A 17,216-nucleotide genomic window follows, 5' to 3' on the forward strand; every position below is an offset into this window, starting at 1 on the left:
CAAGTTATGGAACTTTTCCCTTTCCTTTACCGTCGTCTTCGGTAGCTCCTTTTCCCTTACGAATCGTTATGTTAATAGATATCTCCAATTGTTGTTCTTCTATTAACCGAACGGCGGTCTTCAACATGGATGACAAATCTTCAACCGGGTCTTTCGTCTTCAATTTTCCACTCGACTCACTATCATATTGTAGAGGAGTTTCTTGCGACGACGATGGATCATCGATCCACTTGAAATAACCACAGTCTCTAGTACAACATTTGAATAATCGACCTATATTTTCTGTCTTTTTTTCAACTTCCATACATTTCACAAATCCCAATCCACATTTTCGACAGCGTGTTTTTGTTGGGCATTCCGGCAACATGTGCCCAGGCAGCCTACAGCTATGACAAATTCCCCTATTTTTCCCTGGCATTCTGAAGTAAAATGTGTGGGTAAGAAAGAAATCGAAAGAAATTTAACCATGTTTCTACGAAAGACATATGAACTCCATGTCATTAGGCATAATTTCTACACAAGCTCATTTAATTCTCACCAGCAGCAACCCGTTTCATTTTGCAGAGGTTCGTACATATGAAGGAAATAAAAAACCCTTAATCTGCAAACAAATTAAATGCAAACCTGGTATGAAACAATTAACTATTCCCACGCGAAATGGAATTCTGGGGATTTTCTTCAATGGCAAAGTGTTTGGGTTTGATATTTGTTCAGTGATTCCCCTGCCAAAACTTGAATTGAATGATTTTTCAATCGGATTTCAGTTCTACGGTTCGTCGTGCGTCGTTATGTGATTTCCAATTCGAAAGAGGAAACACATTTTGCGATTGAAATGGATTTGGGAGAACGGCTACATTTTGGGGGTTTCTTCAGTTGCAGAGTGAGTGAGTTTGGGACTTCCAATTCGACTGTGAATTCACTCAAATCGAGAGGCTAGGGCTTCGGGAGGGAGAAGGGGCATCTTGGCTCAATTTCAATTTTCTGGGCTGCCTCCAACCTAAGGTAAAAGAAACGAAGAAAGAAAGAATGAATGGGGTGTGTTTGGATGATTTGTTATCCACATCTTTCATTTATTCACATTTTAACAGACAAGTCAGCATACCATCTTCCACGTGGACAGTTCGACGGACGGAATCCATCCAATGGCCATTTGGGTGAAACGGAGATAAGTTCGATGGCTATTGGGAAGCATCGTGAAGTTCAGTGGGTAAACCGTGACGATGGGCAAAATACAGTGGCCAATGAAACAATTTAAGCTGTAATGACTACATGATCAGAATTTCTAATTAGAGCATGTTTGGCATTGCTGCTTTGCTTCTTTTGCAGAAGGCGGGCTTTTGGTCAGTACTGCTCAAAAGTATTCATACTCTTGAGCCAAGTCAAACATGCTCTAAAATATTGATTTCAACGACGACGCAGATCGAACCAAACAATCTAAAACTTCAACACCAGTAGACAAGTGTTGGTTATTTATTTTAATTGTTTTATTACAGGGCTAAGTACTTTTACTTTTTTACCCTTTTTAATTATTCAAAAATTGATCAATGTTTAATTTTATTGGTCAACTAATGATCAAACGGACTGTTTCCATCCATTTGAACTTCAGGTACGGATTTTTGAAAGGTTTGGTACCTCCAGTGGCACAAACTAAAGGTTTGAAAAAAGTCTGCTAATAAACGAAAAATTTGATATCTCGACTGCAATTTTCCCAAATTTTAATGATCAATCAAAAACATGAAACACCATTAGAACAATTAATTCATTTTTCCCCCGACCCCAAACCCCAAATATAAATGAGTAATGCCGTTTGTACCCGGGAATGTGTCCACCGCCCCTCTTCCCTGGGGTGAGCCGGTGAGGTCCCATGTTGGGGCCCACATGTGAGACCTGCCCCCACGTTAGGAGAGCCGTGGGGCGGGGTAACCGTTTGTGTAAACGCCGGTACGAATAGTGTGGTCCAATATAAATAGTCACAGACCAGTCTCTTACCCGTGGAGGAGTTTATAGTATACCATAAACCCCAGACCTTATCACGTCCCCTCTCCTCTCCACTCATGGCCTATTCTTCCTCCATAATAGGAGTCTCCTCCTTATACCAATCTAACCCATCCCTCGACCACTATTCCAGGCAATACATCTCAGTTCTCCCCTTATCCCGCCATTTCAGGGCATTTTCTTCCTCCGCCGCCGCTGCGCATTTTCGCGGCCCTAAGTCGAGCTCTTCCAAGACAAATTTGAATTCATTTGTTCCATTAGCTGTGTTGACACCTAATTCATCGGTTCTGAGCGAGGAGGCCTTCAAGGGACTCGGGGGGTTTGGGAAAAACATTCTCGATGCTAGTGAGAGTGTATATGAAGATTCTGAAGTTGAGGTAGGTCAGAGTGAAGCTGGAGTAGATAAGGACGAACTCGATATTGCGAGACTTGGTTTGCCTCAACAGCTCGTGGAGTCTCTTCAGAAACGCGGAATTACTCAGCTTTTCCCTATTCAAGTACCTCCCCTCCCCCCCGTTTTGAGTTTTTTACGAGTATTTTGTTTATTGTAGGGATAATTTGATGGATGGATCGTATTATTATTCAGTTTTTATCCAGTAGTCGTATTCACTTGCAACATCGGAAACGGAAAGCTCGAAATAACTTAAACGTGGCTTTTCTGCCTCGTAGCTCCAAAACCATTTAAAGAGAAACATATGAACTGCAGAGACGCATCTACTTATTGTAGTAAATTTGCTTGGAGCGTACATTTTGTAGAAGAGTCCATGAAAAAAAAGGAAAAAGGCTTACCTCATTTTTTCATGTGTATTCACTGGTCATGGATTGAACTGAGTTTAATAACTGCCACATTGCAAAAGCTTATATTCTAACAATGTCTATCATGTCATGCCATCTACATTCACTTCAACACCAGTAGAGAAGTGTTGGTTACTGGTTTTCCAACTGGTTGTATGGTTAAGATGTGGCTGTTTTCCCTTTCGAGAATATTACTAACAGAGTATCAACTACTAATTCACAGAAAAACTATTCCGTGAACCGTGTTTCTCTATGGAAAGCACATTGATCTTATTTTTGTTTGTTCTGCTGCTTTACCAAATGAAATGATGCATTTCACATGCTTAGAATATTATTATCTTTTTATTTTAATTGAAATGACTATCTTGAGCAACAATCAACTTTCTTCTACTCTAGTTTTTGACTTCTTCATTATGTACCTCCCTACAATTTTTATTAGAGAGCTGTGTTAGTGCCAGCATTGGAAGGTCGTGATATAATTGCTCGCGCAAAGACTGGGACTGGAAAAACATTGGCATTTGGCATTCCAATAATTAAAGGACTCAGCCAAAGTGAACAAAAAAGAGGTTCTTTGAGGTACATCTCATGCCATAATACATATGCACTCGTTATTTCTTGGTTTCATGAATTCAATAACGTTTCTTTTCTTGTTTGCAGGAGAGGAAGACTTCCCAAAGCGTTGGTCCTTGCACCTACCAGGGAGTTAGCTAAGCAAGTGGAGAAGGAAGTTCAAGAGTCTGCACCATATTTGAACACTGTTTGCATCTATGGAGGGGTTTCATATATAACGCAGGAGAACACGCTTTCCCGTGGAGTTGATGTTGTGGTTGGAACTCCTGGTAGAATTATTGACCTGATCAACAATAACAGCCTGAAATTAGGGGAAGTTCAATTCTTGGTCCTTGATGAAGCAGATCAAATGCTTGCTGTTGGATTTGAAGAAGATGTGGAGGTCATTCTGCAAAAGCTTCCATCGGAGAGGCAAAGCATGCTTTTTTCAGCCACTATGCCTGGCTGGGTGAAGAATCTAGCCAGGAAGTATTTGGACAATCCTATGACCATAGATTTGGTAAGTTTAATTCTTTGGTAGAAAAATGTTTCTAAATCTTGCTTGATTAAAGTTGATGGTGAAATGTTATTTGCTGCGCATTGTTCCACCACTTTTGTTAGTTGTTTGTAGCTATCTTGGTTGTAATTGGTTTCTTATTAAGAAGGTTAGAATGCTTTCTTATAATCTTCAAGAAATGCTAAAATGTGTCTAAGTTGACAATGCCACTCATCCTTCATTTGATTCTTTCTGTTTTGTTTTATAGGTTGGTGATCAAGAAGAAAAGTTGGCAGAAGGGATCAAGTTATATGCCATATCAACCACTGCAACATCTAAGCGGACTATCCTTAGTGATCTTGTGACGGTATGAGTTAGGAGCATTTCTATTATTCGTGCACTATATATTGAGTTTGAGTTGTAATCATGCGAGAGACTTGTAGACTTTCTATATAGCTTCTTAATTTTTAAATCCTCTTTCCAGGTTTATGCAAAGGGTGGAAAGGCCATTGTTTTCACACGAACCAAACGAGATGCAGATGAGGTTTCAATGACATTAACAAATAGCATTGCTTCAGAGGCACTCCATGGTGACATATCTCAACATCAGAGGGAAAGAACTCTAAACGGTTTTAGGCAAGGAAAATTCACAGTCCTTGTTGCCACTGATGTTGCTGCTCGCGGGCTTGATATTCCCAATGTTGATCTAGTAAGTTCATATGTATTGAATGTTCCATTTGCGAATTCTTGCTGCATCTGTAATATTTGCATATAATAGCATTATTATGTCCCACTGGATGATGCTGAAGCAGGGAAGTAATCTGATGACAAATCAGAAAGTGAGTAATTACTTTTTCCATGATAAAAGCATAAAAGTTTTAGCCATAGGGTTATAACTTCAACCTCCCATTCTTTGTTTCCCACCCAAAATCAAATCTGAAAAAACCCCAGTGGTTATTTATAGTCCTTGAAAACCCCTGCTCATACCACCATTCAATATTTCTTGGCCCACTATTGGCCAAACCACCTGGGCACGCTTAGGTAATCGAAGGGATCTTGAAGACCCACTAGAGGATGAAAGCCAGGACACACTTTCATAGCACACAATATCATGCACTATTGTGTGTCACGCTTTGTGATATTTCTTTGTTTCTAATTTTTGGTCTCTGTTCCAATATATTTCTTATGTCAACTCAAGATATAATCATCCTAGGCTACCATGCATTTTGATTAAGAAGGGCTTCTGGCTCTTGTAAATTGTTGTAAATATTACCTGCTTCCAATAATTACAGTGATGGAGATTGTGTGCCCCCCAAGGGAAGGGAGCAATTTTTAGGCACTATTGCGGTACTGAAATGATCTGCTTTGCTGAATTGCCAACATTATACTGGTCTCTGCAGTATGTTCGACCATATAATATACGTTGAATGTATCATGAGCTTTTAGTTCCAAATTTGTTGGTTTAAGCTTACATCCTTTAGGTTTCTTCTCCACCAACTACCTTTCTACCCTTTTGAATAACGATTCTAGATTTCTTCTCCATAAAATATCTTTCTACCCTTTCGAGTAACGTCCATTTGCATGAACTAGTAAATCTTAAAAACTGCCAATTCTTCAAAATTTTTATTGGTTGTAATCTATGATCTTTTTTTTGTTTGAGATGAAGTAAAAGATTGGGTATCTGTTCCTCTGAGATCCAGTGGACCTTCGAGTCAAATAGGTTGTTTCAAGTGGGCTGGTCAGTTTAAGTGTTCTGAGTATAGTTGAAAATTCACTAATACATGGTTGCTTGCTGCTTTTGTAAGTATTCTGAGTTTACTATTGCTTTGTGGGTCTTTTTGGAATATTTTACTATTATTCATTTCTTCCCTTATGTGCTGCTTTTGTTTAATCCCATGAATATGGTTGGATTTAGCAGCTTTATTGTTTTGCTTGGCTGTTCTCAGAAGACCATTGCATCTTCGTAATTACTTGACTATATCTTTGACCACTTGCTTGAATTTTATGAACGCTTTTCTCTGTCATCCAGATTATCCACTATGAGCTCCCGAATGACCCAGAAACATTTGTGCATCGTTCTGGTCGGACAGGACGTGCAGGAAAAGAAGGGACTGCTGTTTTGATGTTTACAAGCAGCCAAAGGCGGACTGTCAAATCTCTTGAGCGTGATGTCGGGTGCAAGTTTGAATTTATTAGCCCACCATCTGTTCAAGAGGTTTTGGAATCATCAGCTGAGCAAGTTGTGGCTACCCTCAGTGGGGTTCATCCCGAGTCTGTGGAGTACTTCACCCCAACTGCACAAAAATTGATGGAACAAGAAGGACTAAATGCTCTTGCTGCTGCTCTAGCAACTTTGAGTGGTTTTTCCCAGCCCCCATCATCTCGTTCTCTTATTAGCCATGAACAGGTACATGATGGGATAGCTGTTGTCAATTTGTTGGCTTACCTCCTAAAATGTGTGTTCCTTTGAATGTGACTGCTTTGACAAATATGTTTTTAAAAGTTCCGATTGCTATTGTCCTACATAATTTTTGGCTGATTTGTAATTTCATTTACTTTCCATGACTTCTATTTTCCTTTACAGTGATATTTGTGTTGATCTTTTCATATCTTGTTGGTTGTGAACTTATGCTTTTGCTAAAGATGGATTTTTATGTCTTCGCTTCTATGTTGGGTGCTGCACGGATCATTTAATTGTTTCTCCGTATGGTCATATGCTTTGTGATTTGTACTGAATTTGAACTGCTGTTTACATTGTAGGGATTAGTTACGTTACAATTGACCCGTGAAACTGGTTATTCTCGAGGATTCCTATCTGCTAGATCTGTCACCGGGTTTCTCTCTGATGTTTATTCTGCTGCTGCTGATGAAGTAGGGAAACTACACATTATTGCAGATGAAAAGGTGTGCTACCAAGTTTTTTTGTTCCTTTGCTGCATCAATATTGATAAATCGTGTCTCAATAAATAATTGGCCATGGCCTTTCAGCTCCAAGGAGCAGTTTTTGATCTTCCAGAAGAGATTGCAAAAGAGTTGCTGAATAGGGAGCTACCTCCTGGGAACACTATGAGCAAAATAACCAAGGCAAGTCTGATTTGGTTCACAGTTTCTCAGTATAATACCCTATAATTCTTTTGTCAAATTTCAATCCACAAATTTTAAAGTCCCAATATCAATTTAATAACATCCACTTGCCATCTTTTTATGTGTATTCTATTTCTTAGTTGCCTGCTTTGCAAGACGATGGACCTCCAAGTGATTACTATGGCCGGTTTTCAAACAGTGATAGAAGCTCACAAAGAGTTTCAAAAGACCGGAGGGGTGGTAGATTTTCTCGGGATAGGCGGGATAGTGATGATGGCGAAGATAACTTCAGGCAAGGTGGTCGTGGCAGAAGAAGTGAAAGCAGTTGGTCTGGAAACTCTAGAAGCAGAAGCAGAAGCGGTGGCAGTGACTGGCTAATTGGTGATAGGCAATCAGGGCGGTCCTCTTCCTTTGGAAGTAGCGACAGGTAATTCTTTTCTTGTTTTCGTTCTAAATTTCTTACTTCACTTGATGGGTACTTTTGGTTTAAGGAAACCAGGTTATACTTCGTCTTCGTGTAATATTCAGAAGCTTGTTTTCCAAATAATCAGAGATCCCGATTTAGGAGTTTTAAATTACAAGTTTGATACTTTTTGTCCATTGGGCACAGTTTTATAATTGCAATCAGATCTATCATTTGCAATTAGAGTTTTAACTAGTATATTTGCACCTGTCTAATCTATCTTGCATTTGATATTCATTCGTATTGTATTGAACAGAAATTTTGGGGGTGCGTGTTTCAACTGTGGACGGACTGGCCACAGGGCATCGGAATGCCCTAGCAAGAGAGGCTATTAGCAATTGTTGTTGATTTCATCATCCTCCAATCACTGCTCGTCATCATGTTAAGGTTACTGCTATTGCCTAACCAGCTTTTGGAATATTGGTTTCTTGTGAGAGCTAGTATCAGAGGTGGTCCAGGTTTGGGGGAAAGGCTCCTGGAAAATTGAAAGCTTCAACCTCTTATCTCGTCCTTGTGAAATCGCTTTCTAAGCACCAATCCACATGATTACACCTTTTCTGGTCAGGCCAATAATTTTGTTGCAACTACTGCCTGTCCCCCAAACAGAGAGGATTACCTTGTAGTGTGATTATTTTGGTAACTTATTCTCATTGTAAGGCATCTAGAGATATCTCGTGTAATGTTCAGTTTGATATTGGATTTGGATAGACCCATATTCGTACTGAAAGACTCGGTAAAAATTATAACGTTCATAGAATCTGAACATTTAACTACTTGCGCTTTTATCACCGTCTTCTCTTTCTAGCTTCCTTTTCCGAGCTAAATTAGCCTTTGAACACGTTTGTGTATTCAAGTCAATATGGTTTTTTAATTTTTAGCTGGCTCAAGTTGAACAATGTTAAAGGATAAGTGGGAAAAAGCGTGCTTCTGACGCCTAAATTGAATGGGATCCATACATTTCCATTCCTTGATTTGACAATGACTCGATGGCTGTATGTAGAGATCATGTATTATGTTTATCCTTGATCTTCAAAAAGAATTCTAATGTCTCATGGGTCAACCCGTCTTGGCACAGTCCGTCGAACATCTTGGCTACACTATTTATGATGCTATCTTCTCGTAATTTTGCGGAAACTTCTAGGAAGTTTTCCGGATCCTCCGGTTCTTCTATGACGGGTTTTTTTGTTAAACAGGGCATAAGGTGGGGTGGGGCGGGGGATTGGATTTGTCTATTTGTTTTGCCTCAGTTTTCTGAGTCAAGCTTCTGGACTCAGAGTGGAATCCAAGAAGAGGGAGAAATTCACCAATTTGGGATTGTGTTTTGTTGACCTTGAATTTTGTACCTTCAACCTGGTTAGCAAATTCCAAAACATCTCACGTCTACTTAAGTTTGGTCAAATAAACCGTTAGATAGACGTGAACTTCTCCTTTTACACTCAATTACTTATATTATTAACTGACTTGACAGTTGGAGTATACGTATTTGCCTCCCCAACCTTTGGAGTCCAGTGGAATCCAAGAAGAGGGAGAAATTCACCAATTTGGGATTGTGTTTTGTTGACCTTGAATTTTGTACCTTCAACCTGGTCAGCAAATTCCAAGACATCTCACGCCTACTTAAGTTTGGTCAAATAAACCGTTAGATAGACGTGAACTTCTCCAAAGGTTGGGGAGGCAAATGCGTATACTCCAACTGTCAAGTCAGTTGATAATATAAGTAATTGAGTGTAAAAGGAGTTTTAGAAGTGGACCTCTTATGTAAAAGGAGAACGATTTTGGGGATTATAGAAAAAAGAGTTATAGTTTCAAATTTTGAACTTGCATAACCTTAAAGTGCGAACTTTTATAGTAGAAGATGATTATTTAGGACTGCTAGATGCAAGGGCACGTGACCTCATCCACATGATCGAGGCATTCAATCACGGGTGTTAATTAATCTAACACATTTAATGTTCGTACCTTTTTGTCGCCCTAGACCTAACGCATAGTGTTTAGATTTGACCTGTTGACTTTATAGATGAGTGTTGTAATGAATTATTACATTAATTATTCACAAATAATCTTCAAGGAAGCCCATTTTTAGAGTCCCTTTGTTTCAATGATCACTGATCTTAGATTCATATTTTTGATTGGTCACTGAAATTTAATATGTCGGATTTTAATCACAGAATTTATGTTCATGTCTTCGATTGCTCATTGAAGTTTAAAATGTCAAATTTTGACCACTGGTTCGACATTTTAAACATTGATGAGCAATCGAAAATATGAACCTAAATTTAATGATCAAAACTCGACATTTTAAAACTTTGATCAATTAAAGATACGGACCTAACATCAGGGACCAATGGAACAATTAATTCCCCTACTGCGTCACCTTGTCCGTGAGGGTTTGGCCCGTCATGAGTTCGACGGCTTCTTGGAGGTTCAACCATTCATGAGTGTTCGACCAAAATGTCAAATAGGCAGGATAACATGGAGTATGGGCCCAAGTTCGCTCCTTATATGGCTGCCGCGTAGTGTTACTAGAGGCTTATGGATGTAACACGTTTTCTGAAGGGTTGGTACAAAACGGCCATCTGTGAAAGAGAGGAGGAAAGAGAACTTATGGTATTGGAATGGTAACACAAGCTGCTAACGAGCTGAAAAATGGGACTTCGATTTGGGGAAAAAAGGGGAGCGAGTTAATGCCATTGCCATGTCAAAAAGTTTCAGAGCTGCTGCCGATAGCTTTTAAATTAGGCTATGTTTGATATGGAAAATTTTCCATGGAAAATGCCTCCTTTTTGGGCTCCATTCTCTTTCATTTTTTTCTCCTTTTATTTTTAACCACGCAATCTTTCATAATATTACACCTTTTCAATCATACATTATTCAAGAAAAAGGAAAATACTATTCCAATTATTAAATTTTGGAAAAAATGGGGCCAAACGAGCTACTCGCGGAAAAAATTCAAATTATCTTCCCCTCGTTAGGTTTTCCGAAGTTCGTCCTCCTCCTGCCTGTCTCGAAAGGTAAAATTAGGATCTTTTGATGCTTAACTGCATACTTCATCAATCATTACTTTTCCTCTTACATACAAATCAGAAACTCATTTTTGGTGAATTCTGAACTTCCTTTGCAAATTCCAATTTTCACATTTGGATGTTTCTGTATTTTATTTTTGCGTCAGGAAATTGATTCCTTTTGTTTGAAATAGATAATGGCGGAATTGAGCCTGGGTATTCTCATAGATATAGTGGATGAAGAATGGGCAAGAGACACTCTGCTTGATGATGGTACTTTTTCTACTTGAAGTTATTTGGGGACTAATTGTTGATAATAATCTTGACACATTATAATTTTCCAAGTTAATTAACTCGTCGTATATGTTTCAAATTATAATAAAACTTGAATTCAATGTTTACCTTTTCAGATCTTCCATTACCACCTGTACTGGCTTCTAGGACGGATGACACTGAAGATTCGAGTATGTTGTTTCCTCCATCTATCTGAGAATTTAATTGGAATTATGCAATGTGCAGTTTATTTCCATTATCCGGTGGTTAATTGATGCCTACTTGTTCTGAAGAATAATTTATGCATTCTGAGTCACCAGTTCACTCTTGAACTAAAAGCCGAACTTGCTTGAGGGAGAGGGAGGGGCGGGGTTGGATAAACAAGCTTATGAGAATAACACTTGATTTGGCTGCAAAAAAAAAGCTCTCAAACTTTCCTAAAAGAAGCAATTCGAATTTAGCTGGAATCACAAATTCTGTTTTTGAAGTCCAATTGCATAATTCCATAATCTTTCTATTTTCCAGAGTTTTAAACATTATGAAACATATTTTTTCCTTTTATGTGTTTCCATACTAAATGAAATCATGCTTATTGAATTAAATTTTATTGCAAATTCATTCCTGAGCTTGTTGGTGGAAAGATAATAGTAATTGATTAGCCATATCATGATTGTCTTGAAAAAGCCTACACAAAAGTTGGAAAATCCGATGACCTGTCCCACGGAATAAGAATATTATACAGATGTGTATTATTGAGATTTTTCCACAAGTAACACAAATTGCAACGGCTTTTTTTTTTTTTTTTTTTTTTTTTAATCCTACATCACAACTCAAGTTTCCTAGCACAATTTTTAAGGACGGACTTGTAAAATTGAATCACTTTATTATATTTTCTACGTATGTCCGACATAAATTGAAATTTCAAACCTCATCTCTCAGATCAGTAGGCAAAAAGGTGGATAAACGATTATCTGCTATGAGATCATGACATTATCTTATAGAGGATAATTTGGAAAATTACAGTTTGATATAAAAAAATGTAAATTTGATACATTTAATTTACAGTTGCAATTGTCTTTGCATGTTGACATAAACTTCTATTAATTAAGCATTTTTCTTTATTTTTGTATGTTATAGATGTGAAAGATACAGTTGTTAATTATTATTTTTTTTGATGGTTTTTACGAATCTATATGTAAAAATGAAATGATAGGTGATTTAGTTACTATTAATCATCTTTAGGATATTAAATGTGGTTCGGTGGTGAATACATTAGGGAAATACATAAATATCTTTCACTACAAATTTACATCACAATCTTATATTTCTTAGGTTCAATTTTAGTATTTGAAACTTATAAAATCTCACGAACCATGTTGCTTTTTATGTATTTCAGAGTTTTGAGCCATGTTGCTGTATAAATCTCTTGAGCTATGTTTTTACTGGTTTCATTCTGAATGAAATCTATAGATGCTTATGCATTTTTAACAAATTTTTAATACTTAATTAGCTTTAGCAAACCAGCTTCAGAAGTATACATTTTTCTCTACGTAAGGGAAATAACTTCATTTCATTCAAGAGAAAGTAAAGTATACACTGTATAACTATGATTATTAATGCTTCAGATGATCTCATGATAATCACAATTCACAACTTACTGGAGGCATGATTTTCCAATGGCTCTCTGTATTTCCTTATTTTTCTTGAAAACGTCTCCTGATACATCAAATAACAATTTATTAAAACTAAAAGAAGTTAATAAATGGAGAGAGAAGAAAACCAGAATAAAACAAGGGGAAGTAAAAATGATGTGTCATGGTCCATATAAATATGAACTAGAAGGATAAATAATTGTTTATGCATGCCTGTGAAGTGATCACTGAGAGCTCCCTTCAATCCAATTAACAGGCGAAGCAAACGGAAGAGTTGCTCTCATATCATGCACTTGTTAAACTTAACCCTCAAAATCTCCACATTAAGCATAACCAAATGCATGAGATGGCAGCTCTAACCACTCCTTGGCCCTCCACATTGGATTGAAAGGAGCTCTTCAGCTCTCTCTCTCTCCCCAACTACATATTATTAACTGTATGTGTGTCAGTGAGAGCTCTCTCTCGGAAGAAGAGTGTAATTCAGATGAAGAAGCGCGAGGCAAATTTTACGAATGGGACTTGGCTCCTGCTTTATTATATACACTTCTTTTCACCCATCATAAATGAACTAAAGCTGGTTAGAGATCACTATGAATTAAATTTGATGTAATCTGCATTAAAATTATTTGGATTTTCTGACCCTCTTCTGATCCATGGTCTGGAAGTTAGTCCATCATTTAATTTCATCATAGCATTTTCAACAACCTGAACAAATTACATCGATCCTATAGCATTCGTTGGCTTTATTTTTGTATAAGCTGGTTTGACGTGCAGCTATTACTCAAAATTGTCTTTTTCTGTGCAATTTCAGCAATGTTATTTGTTAGTGTTTTCTTGAGTTAGTTCTATGTCGAATACAAATTTGTTCACAGATCTGGAGACCCAACAAGTTGAGGTGGACGCTTGGCATGACCTTGCACTGGGCAACCAGTGAGATGCCCAGCGAGGAAGGAAATATCATACCGGTGTTTGCAGATAAATGAACCTGGCTTTATCCTGCAGATTATAGCTTCTACCCTTGTTGTTCGGACAATTGCTGAATTGTTGTAATTATTTGATTTGCTACATATTTTAACTCAAGAACATATGCAAGAACGCAGCAGCTATATTAGTACATTGGTGATGGTTGATATTTTGCATGCTTTTGTGACTACATGTTTGTGGATGACATGCCTCCTCCACTTTCTCCAACTACATTCTAATAGATTGTCCACAATCGATTCTTGAGGATCGAGTTTCTTGAATTTGCACAGGAATTATTCATGACTATGATCCGTTAAAACTCAAAATCATGGATAAATCTTCTTGGACAGGGCCCGTCCGTCCAATCATTTAATGTAAAAAATTTAATTGATTTACAAATCATAGTTGACAATTTTCATCAAGATGACCTTCAGTTTCACTTGAAAATCTTGAATTAAGAGGCTGTACAAGCAGAAGATGTAGCAGCCAAAGAATTTTAGTTAAATCTCTGCCCAACGGTTCTCATTGCACTCTCTGCCACCTATGTCATTAGTACTTTTAACTATCACCTTCCGGTTCATTGTTTCTCAAGAAGTTAAAATAACGCGCTCTTAAACTCCAAGTTATTTAAACTTATAATTGTAAGTGGAGTGGGCAATAGCTGATGATGAACACCATCTTGAAAGAAATCCTCCTTCAAATAGCAAAAAAGTCAGCACCAAATGACCCTAAATAAGGATAAATAATGCAAAGCTCCCTGTGCCCTTTTCAAGAACATCATCAAACATTCCCCACCCAAAATATTTGCATGGAGCGAATTTAAAAATAAAAAATAAAAATAATAACTATCATTATACTAGCAAATCACTGAGATCAACTGTTAACTTCCGCTGGATTTAATCACCTAAGCTCTAAGCAAAACACAAAATAGAACATAAAGTAGAGCAAACAGCAAAGAGAACTGCCATGGACTACTTTCTAAGGGGTTTCTGAGGATGTGCTGATGTGAGAAGCATCAACTGAAGCCCCAGAGTTCAGCAGTGGCTGATATTTACTTGTATCTGGAATGTATGAATAAGCAATCACTGAAGCCCCAACTGCAATGGACAGTCCCAAACAACTCCACAACCACCTACGAGGACTTCTTTTCCTTTGTTGTTGCCTCCGTGCAACTTCTGCAGATTTGACATAAGGAATGATTAAACAAAGAAGATTGCACCGTCTAAAATCAATGAAAAACTGCCTTCTTGTTTGTACTTGACCCAACATATGATAGACCAACAAATGGAAAAGCCAGAAAAACCAGTAAATTTTTCAAATGCAGATTGGAAAAACCATTCAGCTAAAAAATAAGGAAAATGTTACAATGTTTAGATTGCTAATAAAACTCAATGCTATGAAATATGTTATACAAAAAAAAAACTTTCACAAGAAACCTCACGAGATCTTCGTTATCTGTCTCAAAATAAAAACATTCAAAAGATTTTGATCCATTAGTTGATAGTCATCAAATGTGATCTGAACGCGAAATAAAGTTAGCATACTCTCTCAGTTCGAAAGATTATAAATAAAACTATAAGTACTCAATGTGACTCTCATTCTCTCAGTTATTTCCAACTTTGATCAATAAAAATAAACTACTTAAGCTTAGCCAAACATGCTAACTTCAAAAGAAGCAGCTAGTGCTTCAATGTTTAATCCCTAACCTTTCTGAGACGGAAAACAAAACATGATTTGTGAAAACATACCAACAAGATTTCTCTGGGACATCTCATGATTCACTGTCTCATAATACAGCAGTTTGTCTTGTAATCGTGAGATCTCCTGATCTTTCGATTCTAGGATTGCATTAGCAGCAAGTTCAGCTTCAGCACGTGCCTGACCTCTACCTACTGCTTCAGCCACAAACCTAGCAATGACAACTTCTTGGGAGAACTGATACATAGAATTGTCCCCGAGCTGCATACTATCACTAACAGTTGGAGGGGCAGGAAATGTTAACCCTGCCTGAGATATAAGATTACTGATTCTTTCCCACTGATAGCACATCAACTTCAGATTTTCCTCTGCAGTCTTTCGCCTTTCGATTTCCTCAAGAAGACTGAGCCGTGTGGCATGCAAGTCTGCTGCAATTCTAAGACCATGTGAAGACCCGCTTGAAGAACTGCAGGAGAATTCTGTATGAAAATGAAACTTGTCAAGTTAATAGCAATTCAGTCCGCTATTAGCAACAAATGAAATTGCAGGCATATTTGTTCTCTTCAATTGCTCTGTGAAGTCATCCTATACTGGATCTTAAAAAAAAAACCTTTCAAGTTAGACATCTACTTTTCCTACATAAAAAGGGATTAAAATCAAGGGCTACCACATAACTAATCATAATCCGAAAGATAACTCTGTTGTGGTTTAAATCAACATAATTATCTTTTTTTCTTTTCTATAGCTTTGACAAGATGAAGGTTACACTACTTTATAACGCACTCAATGATTCTTCTTCCTGATTATCTTTCAATCATTGTAAGACTCGGGTCCCCTTTCTAAGCCCTTCCATTTTCCCCCATTTTGTGCCAACACAAAGAAACATCTAATGAATTCAGTTTAGCAGACAACAGTAGACTTGACTAATTATTACTTATCCAATCAGTTTGTTATTTACATTATCCCATGAATTTTATATGGTTAATAAAACAAAGAATCTATTCTCAATATCCGAAATAAAACACAATGCTACCATATATGCAGTAAATTACTGATTCACATATTGCAGAAAATTATATTGCTCCTTCATTATTTACTGTTATATAAGTCCCAACCAGGAATTTGACATGCAACTCACCTATTATATCTGCCATTCACAGAACTAGAAACATGTAATACCATAACACAATGCACGTAGGCTAATTATCATTAACTAAAGACATTAAATTTACCATCATTTGCATCGAAAAATTCCGCTTGAGCAGATCCAAAGCTCCGGCTCTCGATTTGCCTTCCTTCAAAATCACTAACCTCGTCAAAACTCCCAACGCTCAACCGGTCACTCCTCGGATCGGAAATTCCCTCATCATCATATTCACCATCGTTGTCCACCTTCGAACCCTCACTCTCATTTACAAAATCGCCCACCACCCCCTCCTCCAAATTCAAATAATTTCCGTCTTTTTCGGGGTTCACATCCTGAACATCACATTTCTCAACCCTCCGACTACCATTCTCAACGCCACCGCGTCTCTTGTGGTTGACGACATACGGCGAAGGCGAGGACGGATTCGGGGAAGAATTTCCCGGAATCGAAGCCGGTTCCGGCGTCACGTAGAGAGCCGGAGATATATAGATGTGCCTGGAGCCTCCAACTCTCGGGTTCGCGCTCGAGTCTTCTCTTCGTTCAGTTGCTTCGTTATCATCGTTCGACGCTCCCTGGTTAGGCTTAAGGGGCTTTTTGCAGGAATCTCGGACTCGAGGTTCCAGCAAATTCTCCAAGGCAATAGCCGTAAAAGTAGGCATCTTAATTCACAGCAATATTAAATTTTCCTCTGCGTTTTACGCCGCCATAGAGAAGGAAAACGGTGCGGCTGTGTTGTAGAGGTAAATGGATATTGGAGAGGGAAGGGAAGGGTTTTATGTTCCACAGTTCCAGTGAATTTGGAACGTCTGAATGGGACACACGTAACTTAGCCTTTGGCTTATGCTTCAAGCCCAAGAAAATGTCTTCCCATTTGTCGTGTGGGCCTCCAAAACACGAATTGTCAAACTTGTTTGCGAATTTTCGCCCTTCACCATTCTTTCTTTCTATTCAAAGTCAAGTGCGATGGTGGGTTGAGTTTGTTTGAAGATTGAATCTCTATGCATTTGTTTGATAGGAATTTTGATTATTGATCGTTAGTTTGAGTTTGTTTGTTTGATAGGAATTTTGTTTAATATTCTTCAATAAAATATCATTTGAA

At 37.9% G+C, this 17,216-nt stretch overlaps 3 protein-coding genes across 4 annotated transcripts; 2 read left to right on the forward strand and 1 right to left on the reverse strand.

The window, feature by feature from the left end:
- Window positions 1-1,984: 1,984 nt before the first annotated feature.
- Window positions 1,985-8,167, forward strand: LOC111382307 (DEAD-box ATP-dependent RNA helicase 3, chloroplastic-like). Its single transcript, XM_023006238.1, has 10 exons — window positions 1,985-2,492; window positions 3,230-3,366; window positions 3,448-3,859; window positions 4,104-4,202; window positions 4,320-4,544; window positions 5,865-6,242; window positions 6,596-6,739; window positions 6,824-6,919; window positions 7,060-7,346; window positions 7,639-8,167. The coding sequence occupies exons 1-10, from the start codon at window positions 2,055-2,057 to the stop codon at window positions 7,715-7,717; spliced, it is 2,295 nt and encodes a 764-aa protein (XP_022862006.1). The 5' UTR covers window positions 1,985-2,054; the 3' UTR covers window positions 7,718-8,167.
- A 2,118-nt stretch (window positions 8,168-10,285) lies between these two features.
- Window positions 10,286-13,462, forward strand: LOC111382316 (anaphase-promoting complex subunit 13-like). 2 transcript variants are annotated; one of them, XM_023006251.1, is made up of 4 exons: window positions 10,286-10,393; window positions 10,579-10,657; window positions 10,795-10,848; window positions 13,182-13,462. In XM_023006251.1, exons 2-4 carry the CDS (start codon window positions 10,582-10,584, stop codon window positions 13,241-13,243), a joined length of 192 nt encoding a protein of 63 aa, XP_022862019.1. In that variant the 5' UTR covers window positions 10,286-10,393; window positions 10,579-10,581; the 3' UTR covers window positions 13,244-13,462. The 2 variants fall into 2 exon arrangements, with proteins under 2 accessions (XP_022862019.1, XP_022862026.1); XM_023006258.1 differs by lacking the exon at window positions 10,286-10,393 and adding an exon at window positions 10,407-10,479.
- A 547-nt stretch (window positions 13,463-14,009) lies between these two features.
- On the reverse strand, window positions 14,010-16,922 carry LOC111382327. Its single transcript, XM_023006270.1, has 3 exons — window positions 16,203-16,922; window positions 15,021-15,449; window positions 14,010-14,447 (listed from the first exon to the last, which is right to left on the reverse strand). Exons 1-3 carry the CDS (start codon window positions 16,774-16,776, stop codon window positions 14,251-14,253), a joined length of 1,200 nt encoding a protein of 399 aa, XP_022862038.1. The 5' UTR covers window positions 16,777-16,922; the 3' UTR covers window positions 14,010-14,250.
- Window positions 16,923-17,216: the final 294 nt, after the last annotated feature.

The sequence above is a fragment of the Olea europaea genome, chromosome 3 (genome assembly GCF_002742605.1).
Source record: "Olea europaea var. sylvestris chromosome 3, O_europaea_v1, whole genome shotgun sequence".
NCBI classification, from domain to species: domain Eukaryota; kingdom Viridiplantae; phylum Streptophyta; class Magnoliopsida; order Lamiales; family Oleaceae; genus Olea; species Olea europaea.

Excerpts from the sequence above, each read along its gene's own strand:
- LOC111382307 (XM_023006238.1), top strand. The coding sequence starts at position 2,055 with ATGGCCTATTCTTCCTCCATAATAGGAGTCTCCTCCTTATACCAATCT. Across the intron at positions 3,860-4,103 it reads ATCCTATGACCATAGATTTG|GTTGGTGATCAAGAAGAAAA; the intron begins GTAAGTTTAATT and ends TTTGTTTTATAG. Across the intron at positions 4,203-4,319 it reads TCCTTAGTGATCTTGTGACG|GTTTATGCAAAGGGTGGAAA; the intron begins GTATGAGTTAGG and ends TCCTCTTTCCAG.
- LOC111382316 (XM_023006251.1), top strand. The coding sequence starts at position 10,582 with ATGGCGGAATTGAGCCTGGGTATTCTCATAGATATAGTGGATGAAGAA. Across the intron at positions 10,658-10,794 it reads AGACACTCTGCTTGATGATG|ATCTTCCATTACCACCTGTA; the intron begins GTACTTTTTCTA and ends TTACCTTTTCAG. Across the intron at positions 10,849-13,181 it reads GGATGACACTGAAGATTCGA|ATCTGGAGACCCAACAAGTT; the intron begins GTATGTTGTTTC and ends ATTTGTTCACAG.
- LOC111382327 (XM_023006270.1), bottom strand. The coding sequence starts at position 16,776 with ATGCCTACTTTTACGGCTATTGCCTTGGAGAATTTGCTGGAACCTCGA. Across the intron at positions 15,450-16,202 it reads ATTTTTCGATGCAAATGATG|AATTCTCCTGCAGTTCTTCA; the intron begins GTAAATTTAATG and ends ATTTTCATACAG. Across the intron at positions 14,448-15,020 it reads GTCCCAGAGAAATCTTGTTG|AAGTTGCACGGAGGCAACAA; the intron begins GTATGTTTTCAC and ends TCAAATCTGCAG.